General features: G+C 38.3%; 1 protein-coding gene across 1 annotated transcript in view; it reads left to right on the plus strand.

The window, feature by feature from the left end:
• The window catches only part of KCNQ3 (potassium voltage-gated channel subfamily Q member 3), a 489,931-nt gene that overhangs the window by 423,154 nt on the left and 54,118 nt on the right, over positions 1–12,659 (plus strand). Inside the window, exon 9 of the mRNA XM_043975612.1 lies at positions 1,941–2,035. Coding sequence (XP_043831547.1) covers positions 1,941–2,035 — 95 coding nt within the window. The remainder of the gene's footprint in view (positions 1–1,940; positions 2,036–12,659) is intronic.

The following is a 12,659-nucleotide window of genomic DNA, read 5'->3' on the forward strand; positions in this document are numbered from 1 at the left end:
AATATCAGAAGTCACCTAGTCAAAACTTATCAAATGGGGAAACTGAGGCCTTGAAGGGTGAAGTACTTGCCTCAGGTCATATGACTTCGTAAGTGGCAAGTGGGGTGACATGTTGTGCATAGAGGACTGGACTTGGAGTTAGGAATACCTAGCTTCACATCCTGTCTATGACACCAGCTCAGGGACCATGGGCAAGTCATTTCATTGCTCTGTGCCCCTCAGGGCAGAAGTGTCAAACATTACAGGCTGCAAGCCCCACAACAACCCAGCAGAACTAGATTAAAATGTCATTTGGAAATATTTAACAAAATAAGCAAAAGTACAATAAAACACAGAAACTATTAATATGTAGAGTTTTTTTTAACTCAATATGCCATCTACAGGGATTTTTACGTTTGGTTTAGTGGCCCTTGCTTCTGTATGAGTTCTCCACCACTGGTTTCAGACTACATAAGAACTATATGAATTCTCACTCTGCAGTGGTAAAAGAAGTTTCCACATTGAGAGTTGCCCATACTAATAAAAAATACCATTCAGGGGATTATAATTTTAGAACTGGAATGGACTTAGAGTTCGTTGTGTCCAACCCATTACCTTACAAAGGAGGAAAGTGAAGCACAAAAAGGTTGTGATTTGCCTAAGGTTATGAAGGTTGTGGGTTTTAAAACTGGGTTCTGTGACTCCAACTCTGGTATTATTTCTGCTGCACCATGCTGAGAGGTCATTCCATATGAAGACTGGGCAAAGGAACCACAGATAATGCTTAGTCTGGAGAAGAGGAGGTGAGAGGAGACATGAGAAATACTTTTTTTTTTTTTTTTTTTTTTTTTTTGCGGGGCAATGGGGGTTAAGTGACTTGCCCAGGGCCACACAGCCAGTAAGTGTCAAGTGTCTGAGGCCGGACCCAAACTCAGGTACTCCTGAATCCAGGGCCGGTGCCCCACCCACTGTGCCACCTAGCTGCCCTGAGAAATACTTTTGAATATTTAAAGGACTGCTAGGTGGCACAGTGGGTTTGGAATCGTAAAGACTCAACTTCCTCAGTTCAAATCTGGTCTGAGACACTTAATAGTTGGGTGATGTTGGGCAAATCACTTCACCCTATTTTCCTCATTTTCCTTATCTGTAAAAGGAGTTGGGGAAGGAAATGATAAAGCACCCCAGTATCTTTGCCAAGAAAACCCCAAATGGGGTCACGAAGAGTGGGACCTGACTGAAATGACCAGACAACAACAATGAAACAACACAGGGAAGAAGCATTAAGTTCGTTCTGCTTTGTCATAGAGAACAGACCCAGGAACTGTAGGTAGAAGTTTCAATTGTGCATGTTTGTGTTTCAGCTCATTATAAGAAGTCAAGTCAACAAGCATTTGTTAAGTATTTACTATATTCCAGGGATTATACCAAGCACTAGTGATGCAAAGAAAGACAAATAATATGGCCCTTGTCCTTCTTGAGAGCATCACATTTCGATGGGGGAGATAACATGCAAACAAGTATGTATACGCAAGACATAGGGTAAATGAGAAATAAACGAAAGTGGAAGTCCAAAAGTGAAATGGCCTGCCTCTTCAGGGAGTAACTTCAAATGTCTTTAAACACAAGCTAGATGGTCACTTGTGAGAAGAGAGAAAGGAAGGGAATAAGCTTTTTTTTTTTTTTTTCCGAATCAATGAGATTTAAGTGACTTGCCCAGGGTCACACAGCTAGTAAGTCAAGTGTCTGAGGCCAGGTGTGAACTCAAGTCCTCTTGAATACAAGGCCAGTGCTTTATCCACTGTGCCACCTAGCTGCCCCCTGGGAATAAGCATTTATACAGCAACTATTACATATCAGACACTATGCTAAACTCCCTGCAAATTTAATTTAATCCTCACTTCAAATGTGGGCATGTGAAACTCATTGTTGCTCTCCCTCCTTTTCCCTATTCTGTTTCTCAGGCTGCCTGGAGGTATTATGCAACTAATCCCAACAGGATTGATCTCGTAGCTACCTGGAGATTTTATGAATCCATCGTTTCTTTTCCATATTTCAGGCAAGTGGCATTTATTTCCCCCTTGAATTTACAATGTCTGACACATCTTTCTGATGGTTATGGATTTTGTTTTGATCTGTGGTTTAACCAACTTCCTCTTGGCATTTCATTAAATGTGTATTGATCTCTGAATGGCTGAGAAGGTTAGAGAAAGGTTTAAATATACCTGAGTGGCAATAGCCATTCCATGACAACAACCACTATTTATATTGTGCTTTAAGGTTTGCAAAATGTTTTATAAATACTATCTCGTTTTGTCCTCAAAACAAGAACATTTTGAGGTAGATGCTAATATTATGCCTATTTTTACTGTTGAGGGAACCAAGTCAAACAGAGCTTGACTTGACTACTCTAGACATGTGTCACCTGCCCAGACCCTATTTCACCCCCTCCTGACCACATTTTGTTATCCTTAATCCTGTTCCTCTCATCCTGCCTTTTTCACTCATTGTAAAGATGCCTCATTACTCTTGGCCATATCTCACCAGGTTTAATATCACCTCACCTGCTCCAACTATATATAACTCCTCCTAGCTGTGACCTCTCCATCTTGGCTATATCTCAATCACCCTGACCATAGCATCATTAAACTTGACCCTGCTCTCCTTGTTCTCCATCACTTTGGCCTCTGGGATAAATTAGGAAAAGGAAAAAAGATGGTGGAGAAGAGATAGATTATGAAACCAGTTATAATTTGAGTCCCACCAAAGTAGAGGAGCTGGGCTAAAGCCGACATCTATCTATATCATCTATGTCTATATCTATATCTATATCTATATCTATCTATCTATCTATCTATCTATCTATCTATCTATCTATCTATCTATCTATGAAGGGAAACCTACTTTCTCACTCTGATCAGGATGGCATATGGATGAAGAGTCCATTCATTTCTTCTCTCATAAAGCTTTGTCCTCAATTTTTATTTGAATTTTAATTCATCAGAATCCTAGAGTTAGAAGGGAATTTAGAGGTCAGAAAATTATAGAGTCACATACACTCCAGCCCCTGAAAATGAAGAATGGAGTAAGCCCCAAAAGTCCAATATCTTCCCTCTATAAAGGAAGGCATTGAAAGGAGTTTCATACTCCACTCTCCAGTCCTCCAATCAAACAAATAAACCAAGCAAGCCCTGATTTGCCAATTGGCAAATTTACTAATTTCCAAAGTATAATTGCTCACACTGAAAATTTAACAGTTGTCTTTCTTGCCAACTCCAAGACATACCTGACTCTGTGGTGGACTTATGTCTTTTTTTGGTCATACAATTCTTTGATGATATTTTTGCACCACTTTTGGTGTAACTTCATACCTACCAAGGATGTATCCATCGCTTGCTGCATTATGGGTAACTAAGTCTTTTTAGACTGTGGTATTTTGCTTCACAGCCATATACTATAGCATCTCTGCAAAGTGTTAAAAAGTAGTAAAAAATAATCTGGCCTTTGTTTAAGAGGGAATCATGTGGTTATTGAAAATGCCACACAGTTTCTGAAATGTAATCCAGGCTGATTACTTCCTCTTCTTATGTGTTAGGCCTAGTTCATTGTCCATTCTGGGGATCTGTAAATGTGCTAATGAACCAGTTCCAGTGCAAGAGGGGTTTGATATAGATGATGTGGTTGTCCAGAAGTTCCTTTTTTGTGGTTAACAATGTCCTAATTGTAGCAATACCTGCAACTTTTATTTATTTTTTTTCACAATCACTTTAAATATTTTGGGCCTCACTATCTGCACAGGAAAATACAAGTGAATAAAGAAATGCCTATGGTCCAGACCATGATATGTAGTTAGATGACTTGCCCAAAGAACTGATTCATTGCTCCTAAGTGACAGAATTAAATAATAATTTGAATAGTCAAATATGACCTCAATAGCTATGTGATGAGTAAAACTAAATGTGTGGTCGCCTTATTCCTGTCCCAAGTGTAGAGAAAGATAGCTAGGGTTTACTTATAAATTAGAAGCTTTAGCACCAATTTTTGGGGCATTAAGCATTTATTAGAAGAAAGAGAGAACACTTGGGTCAGAAAGCCAAGGAAAAAACCTATCCAGCCTAGCATCCTCAATTCTCCCACCACCAGGTGCTCAAGAGAGACAGAGACAAACTGTGTGAGAAAGCTCTTCCTGCATCCCTGGAAAAGGCAGTCCTTATACACTGTTTCAAGCTAATTGGCTCCATCACCCAAATCCATTGGTTCCCTGGACTGGAGGGTGGTCCTGTGTTTAGGTCAGCTGAGAACAATACCCTCTTCAGAGTCAGGCAGGTGTGGCTTCAGTTGAATTAACTTTAAGTGGGTTAATTAGAGAAGTCAACCACTCTCAGTCAATCCAATAGTCCAAATCAATCTGGGGCCTTTGGGCACTGGCAAAAGCCCATTACAGCTGTCATAAATGACATAACTGATAACAGTTATAGCTGTTCAAGAATAGCTTGTGATGTGCTGGAACCAGCTCTAACCAGCTTGTAAAAGCTAGCTTTACATTTTCAGTGTGAATATTCACACCTCAAAGTTAGCAATAACTGCAAATCTAGGTTTGATTTATTGTTTAATTGGTTATTGAGCCTTAAATAATGCAGATTAAACTTTAAAGTGTATATGTATACTCCCCCCCCCCACCAGAGTCTGGTTGTTAAACATTTACTAGCACAGACCAGTATTGCTCTATAAACAGTACTTGAGCTCAGCAGGAATATAGTAGAAGGTTCCAGAAATTGAGCCATCACCAAGACTGAAGGCTTGGTGATGCAGACAAACCACAACAATAGTAAAAACATTTATATAGAGTTTTGAGGTTTGCAAAGCACTTTACATCCATTAGCTCATTTTATTCTCACAATACCCCAGGTTTCCTGTCACAGAAGATATTCAAATAGATTCTCAATGATCACTTCTTACTAATGGAATACTTCAAGCTAAGGTTTGAGTAGATAACTTTTACAATCTCTTAAACCTCTCAGACTCTCTCATTTAAAATCCCAGAGCTTTGAATTCTCTGGTTTTGTTATATGTTCCATTAAAACCTAAATATTTCTATTCCACCTTACATTGTTGTTCTTTGAAGGAATAGTATTTCTTCAAAGCCATTTTTATTACACCAATTTCCTGCTCAAGAAACTATAATGCTTCTTATCATTTCAAATAAAAAAGTCTTTTTTCTAGGATACAGTCAGATGGATTGAAACACCTGTAAAATCAGGGAGTTGCATATACAAGACCGACCTTGCATCCCTTTCATTCCTATCAGTATGTGGTCTATTGTCATCAGTCTCAGTACCACAGAATCAAGTTAACTGGATTCAATTTTGCCTCAGAAAGTGTGTGCCTTCCTGCCTTCCTACCTTCCTCTCTCTTTATGTTTCATTCACAATCACAAAATCTCAGAATTGGAGGAACCAATAGAAGAACCAGATAATAAGAAAGTGCTAAATTCCATGCATTCCTAAGTCCTGGAAAAGGGCGCATTATGTATTTGTGTCTCTATGTTTATGAATGTGTCTATATACGTATATGTGTGTATACCTGGTTGAGAATGTGTGTGCATGTGTTTATTTGAAATGTTCTTCCTAACATTCAGAGGCTCAGTAATACATTATGCAGTAGATGGCTACTGTGAGACTAGGAATGTAGAGTACATTTACCTTAGAAGCTATGTTATAGCAGAAAAACCTTTTGGGGAAAGGGTGTTACTGAATTCTGCCATGCCTTTGTTACTATCAAGGAAGATGTTAAAGATAACATCCAAATGTGTTCTTACATTTCTGAAGAGCCTCCGAAGGGCACCACCTTGGACCCTTCCCTAGAAGTGGTCTCTATTCCCAAATAATTGGAGTCAGTTGCCAACTTGAAAGTATATATATACTTTGGGGCCATTGGTATTTTGTTGGTATTTTTGTTACTCAAGCTTTTTGAATATTAAAGGTGGATTGGAAGAGAGGTTTATATATTCAGAACTAGAATGAACCTTAGAACACAAAATACCAGAGCATAAAATATAGGATGAGTATGCTATAGCTGGAAGGGATCTAGCATGGACTGTTAATGCATAGAATACAGAATTTTAGAGTTGTTAGAGACCATAGAACATAGAATGTCAGAATATAGAATACAAAATGATAGAGCTAGAAAAGGCCTCCAAACATAGATCTTAGTGCTGGAAGGGGCCTTAGCAATGAAAATTTCAGAACATGGAATACAGAATTTGATAGAGAGAATGGATTTCAAGACACGGAATGATCAGTATAATGTTACAACTTAGAAGTGCCTTAGGACAGAGAATGACTAAATGGGACCATAGAAAATAGAACTCTAGGGTGGGAATGGGGAAGGAAGGGAGCAGAGATGTGCCATTTCTTGCTGGATTGAAACTGTACCCTGTACTCCAGCTAATCTAGTAACCCCAAAGTGCACTTACCACAGTGTATGGTGCACAGGAGGTGCTTAATAAATGTTTTAATATATTTTTAGTTATTTTGTTATGTATTTCCCAATTACATTATTTAAATTTTTAACATTTTTTTAAATTTTGAGTTCCAAACTCCCCCTCTCCCTTACACCCCTTGACTTCTCAAGCAATATATCAACTATACTTGTGAAGTCATGCAAAAATATTTGCATATTAGCCATGTTGCAAAAGAAAACATATACACACAAAAAGAAGAAAAAATTACAAAAGTAAAGAAAATTTGCTTCAGTCTGCTCCCAGAGTTCATCAATTCTATCTCTAGATGTATAGCATTTTTCATAGTGGATTTTTTGGAATTGTCTTGGATCATTGTCTCTATAAGAGTAGCTAAGCCTTTCACAGTTGATCATCATTATAATATTGCTATTGTATATAATGTTCTCCTGGTTTGGCTCTCTTCACTTTGCATCTGCTCTTAAAAGACTTCCCAGGTTTTTCTGAAATCATCCTGATCATCATTTCTTATAGCACAATAATATTCCATAACAATCATATACTACAATTTGTTCAGCCATTCCCCCAATTGATGGACATCCCTTTCATTTCCAATTCTTTGCCACCATAAAAAGAGATACCCTAAATATTTTTTCTGCAAATAGTTCCCTTTCTCTTTTCTTTCATCTCTTTGGGATATAGAACTAGTAGTAGTATTACTGGGTCAATGGGTACACACAATTTTATATCACTTTGGGCATAGTTCAATAAATGTTTATTGACTGATTGACAAAGGGCAAAGACTTGGCCCAGACTATGATCTTGGATTAGAATATAGAGAAAAGAACAGTTAAGGACAGACAGAGAGGGTTGTAGCCAAGCAGACTTTGCAAAAATTTGCCCCAAGTCAAGGGCTTATTTCTATAGACTTGTCTCTACCATAGCCCCCTGACCTGAGAGCTAATTCTTGACTAAGTGATGCTTGCTTCTTCTCTACCACTGCCCTGTACGCTTGGAGCAAAGCCCCTGGAGTAAAAAAAAATACACTGGATTTGGCATAAGAATACTGGGGTCCCAATTTTACTAGTTCCCAGCTGTGTCACTTTGAGAGAGCCAAGGGACCATAGAACATAGTCATACATTAAGAACTGGAAAGGACCACCCACTTCCTCATTTTTCCCAGCTATAAAATAGGTATAGTAACAATAGTATTTGTGAACATCAAATGGAATGATACATTTAATATGTGTTGTAATAATTAAATACTTTTTGTGAGGAAGCATGGAGTAGTAGATATCTGACTTCAGAGTCAAGAAGGCTTGGGTTCAATTGTGCCTCTTATGCATACTGGCCAGAAGACCCAGACAAGTCTCTTTATTTATCAATCCCTCTGGAAATTCTCAAAACCTGGAAAGACTTACATGAACTGATGCAGAGTAAAATGTACTGTATACAAAAATAACAACAATAACATAAGATGACCTGCTGTGAATCACTTGGCTATTTTCAGGAATACAGTGATCCAAGATAACTCAGAAAGACTTATGAAAATTGCAATCCATCTACAGAGAAAGAACTGATGGTATCTAAAAATGGAATTATGCATATTTTTGATAGTTCCTTAATCTGAAGTTTTGTTTTTGTCTGTTTTCTTTCACAACCTGGCTAATGTGGAGATGTTTTGCATGACTACTCATGTATAACTTATATTGAATTGCTTGATTTCTTGGGGGTGGGGTGGGGAAGAAGGGAGTAAGAGAAGTTGGAACACAAAGTTTTAAAAAATTGAGGTCAAAATTTGTTTTTACATGTAATTTGGAAAAAAAATTAAAAATGAGAACTGGAAAAAGAATTTTAAAAAAAAAGTATCTGAGCATCCTGCTCTAATTAACAGAGTTAACTGGCCACTCTGGCCAATGCAGTCCTTTTCCCCCAAATACTGATCCTTTAAACTCATTGCCAGTTTCATTACCATGAAGTGCCCAGTTATCAAAATGTAAGCACAAAAAAGAAAGAAATTATGAGCAAGGAAGAGTGCTGAGGTTGAGGGGCAAAAACCAGGATTCATATGTTGAGGCTATCAGAGAGAACCTACTCTGGTATGACTGAAAGAGACAGAGAAGCTATCTTCCTCTTTGAAGGAAGGACATGATCTTATCAACCATAGAATCCTAGAGCCAGAAAGGACCACAAGAATAAATTCAACCTTTACTTGGAGCAGAAATCCCTCTCTACAACATCCTTTATGAATTATCATCCAGCTTCTCATCTGGTGCTCTCATGAGGAGCTCCATCGAATTCTGGGGTAGCTCTAATTGTTAGGAAGATTTTCTTTGTAGTAAGCTGAAGTCAATATCCCTTCCTACCTTGCCTACTCACTGCTCCTGCTTCTTCCCTCTGGGGCCAAGATAATAAGTCTTACCCCTTTTTTGTATGCCTGCCCTCTAAATATTTGAAGACAGCAATCTGAAGCTATCTGGGCTAAGCCTATCTAGTCGCTTTGACTGAATCTTTACCATCCTCTGAATGCTCCTAGCTTGTCAGTATCCCTTCTAAAATATGGCATTCATGCCATAGTATATTTCCTTTTATGTACAGTGTGTCTTTTTATTTGTTTCATTGTTTGCTTGGTAGAGAAAAACCTCCAGAATTATGAGTAGGTATAGTCAGTGCCCTAGAAATGGTGTTTGCATTTTGAAAGGGGTTTTTGATGGCCAAAGCTACTAGTTAAAAGCAAGCCTAAGGGCAGCCAGGTGGAGCAGTGGTAAAGCACCTGTCCTGGATTCAGGAGGACCTGAGTTCAAATCCAGACTCAGACACTTGACACTTACTAGCTGTGTGACCCTGGGCAAGTCACTTAACCTTCATTGCCCCACCAAAAAAAGCAAGCCTATTTCTCCTCAGTGATATTATTGCCCCAAATTCTAATGGCTACTACTGAACTTGTGTAGAGTGCCAATAACAATGTCCTAAACAGCATTCAGTTGAGATAGTATTCCTTTTTACTGGTTACACAAACACACACACATACATACCACTTACATGTGTTTTTTTGTGTAGTGGAAAGAAAAGAACACTGGATGTGAATTCAGAGTACTTGGATTTGAATCCCAGCTCTGTTACTCATTACCTATGTAACATCATCATCATCATTATCTTCCTCCTCCTCCTCCTCATTATATGGGATATATAGTAATTTTATGCATTAACGAATAATAGCTAATATATGTAGCACATTAAGGTTTGTAAAATGTTTTACAGAGATAACGTCATTGGATCCTCATAGCGACTATGTGATATAGGTGCTATAATTATCCCCACTTTATAGATGAGGATACTGAGGATGGAAGAGTTTAAGTGGCTTGCCTAGGGTCACTCAGGTAGTAAGGCCAGATTTGGAGGGCAGGCATACCAGATTCTAGCTCTAGTACTCCTGACTTTACATTTGGCATGCAGTATGCTTTCCTACCTATGTGCTTTAATTGCCTGGAGCCTCTCAGTATACTCATCTAAAAAAAAATGAAAGAATTGAATTAGGTGATCCCTAAAGTCTTTTGTAATTCTAAATCCTATGGCCCTACTTAGAGAGGAGAAAATTTGGTTGGAGATAAAGGGGTTTGGTGGGGGGCGGGGTTGAGGGGTATTGTTGGAAACAATAGCTCTCTTCAGAAATTTTAAAGGCTTTTAGATAGAGAAGCTCATAGATTGGTTTAGGTCAAATGCAGGGGGAAAAACTAGGACCAAAGGGGAAAACTTTTACTGGAATGGATTTCTGCTCAAAATATGAGGAACATTTTTTCTAACAATTAGAGTAGATCGCACATAGAATGGCCACCTTGTGAAGGAAAAAAGTTTTTTGTTTTTTTTTTAATTACTAGAACTATTCAAGCAGAGGCTCAACTATATGTCAGAGATGCTGTAGAAATGGTTCAGTTAGATGACCCTTCCCATAATCCCCTCTACTCAAGATTATATCTACTTTTTATCCATATACCTTGCATGTGGACTGCAAAAAACAAACAAACAACAACAAACCCCAGAAAGCAATAAAATGCACACATAACATTAAAGACCAAAATTGAATCACTTTGATGATTCAGAAAGTACTTCGGGATCTGGCAGAGTTTTACTGTTGTCATTATAAGCAGGAGTGATCATTGCACTGGCAAGGGACAGAAATTACTAGGAAAGAGAGATTTCCAATTGACAGAGTGCTACAGGAGCCCAGTTTTTCTGTAACTAACACTGTGTAATATGTAAACCAGGATCCTCTAAGGAAGATACTTAATGGGGACAAAATACCTTCCCTCCTGAATTCCCAAGGGATATGTGAGGCTCAAGAGAAATCCCTTAACTCAAGCAGTTTCAAACCATGTGGCAGCTTAGATTGCTGTCATCCATCCATCCATCCAGTGATCTAAGACTTTAGAGAAGTTAATGTCTCCACCCCCTAAATCTTTCATTTGCTCCAAAACAAATCCATTGAAAAATTGCATAAATTGTCCCCAATATGAAGCTCTTAAAAGAAAAACAAACATCCTTTTATATATTAATCCAGCAGCACTACAGGTGATTTCTGATTAACCTGCTGTCTTATGAATAGAGAAGCCTTCCTGACTTTGATAAAGCTATATATTATATTCATAATCTCAGTATAACTCATTTTGGTCAAATTCCATTGTTTTATCCTTCATATATTAATTTCTTCCTCTCTCTTATTTCTTCCTTTACTTTCTCTCCTTTCTTCTTCCCTCCATCTTTTCCTTTTATTCCTTCCTTAGTCCTTTCCTTCCTTCCTTCTTTTCTTCTTTTCATCATTTTCCCCTAAGCCCTTCCTTGTTCCTTCATCCTTCCCCTACTTTCTTTTCTTCCTTCTTTCCTTCCTGCCTTTATTCTTTCATCTTTTCTTCATTCCCAATTTCCTTCCCTTCCCTCCCTGTCTTTTTCTTTTTCTTATTCTTTCCTTCTTTCCTCTCTAGCCTTTCCCTATATCCATCCCTCCATTCCTTCCCTTCTCCCTTCCCTCTTGTCTCTCTCCTTTTCTCCATCCCTTTTCCCTATCTTTCTTCCTTTTCCCTTCCCTTACTCCTTCTTTCTCATTTTTATTTCTTCTCTCCCTTTTTCTCTGTCCTTCCCTCTACAGCCTTTCCCTCCCTTCCTTTCTTCCTTGCTTCCCTTTCTTCCATTTCTCTCTTCCCTCCTTTCTCTCTCCCTTCTCTTACTTTGCCTTCTCTCTTTTCATTCATCTTTAAAAATAACCCAGGATGTTTCTTTGTTTTGAAAGACATCAGCATCCCTGGTTGCCAATTTTTCATGACACTTCTGCCTTCTGCTTCTAACATCTTTGACCTTATACAGTAATCATTGCATCATGCAACGAATGTTTGATGCTGCAGAAAATCACCGACTGACTCATACCTTTGGATATACGCACGTTGGTGGGCCAGTATTATTTTTTTCCTTAACTCTGACTCAGAAGGTTTTGGAGAAGGAGAGAACATGAAAACATTTCACACTTGTATCTGTTTCATTATGAGGATCCAGATATTATCACAAGACATAGAGCTGAGAAATTAGAGCTTGTGTAGTCCCATTTGATCATTTTAGATATGAGTAAACTGAGACCCAGGCTTAAGCAAAGTGACTTTCCTAGAGTCACAGACATGTGTCTCCCCACATCTCCAAGATTTTTCTTCTTCCCTTCTGTCTGTCTGATCTGTGAATAAAGATAATATAGTAGATGTGAAAATCTTAAAAAGTGTATAACGAGCTAGTCTATTGCAGTGGAGGGGGCGGGGGAAGAACTAACATGAGAATCAAGAAAGGTCAGTTCAAATCCCAGTTCTTCCATTAACCAGTTTTGTAATGTTGGGCAAGTTACATCATTTCTATGCACGTCAGTTTTTCTCTTTTGTATAAACAAGTAATCAGGTCAAATGAATTTCAAATTCCTATTCCCTTCTAATTCAAACATTCTGACTAAATCAAATAATACTATAACATACCATTTATCCAAGCTCTACCCTAATCTTTCTTCTCTTTTCCAGTTGGTTTCAAGGAACTAAGAGGGGTTAGTTAGAAGAGTCCATCCCTTGTTCTTTTTTCCCTCCATTTTGATTCAATATTCCTTTCCAGGACTGAAAAATAAAAAAACATCCTTAAATGGTGCACAAGTAAATCACCTCTATGGAGGACCTCATTAGCGCACGTGATCTCTGCACTC

Source organism: Dromiciops gliroides, chromosome 1 (genome assembly GCF_019393635.1).
Source record: "Dromiciops gliroides isolate mDroGli1 chromosome 1, mDroGli1.pri, whole genome shotgun sequence".
Lineage (NCBI taxonomy): Eukaryota > Metazoa > Chordata > Mammalia > Microbiotheria > Microbiotheriidae > Dromiciops > Dromiciops gliroides.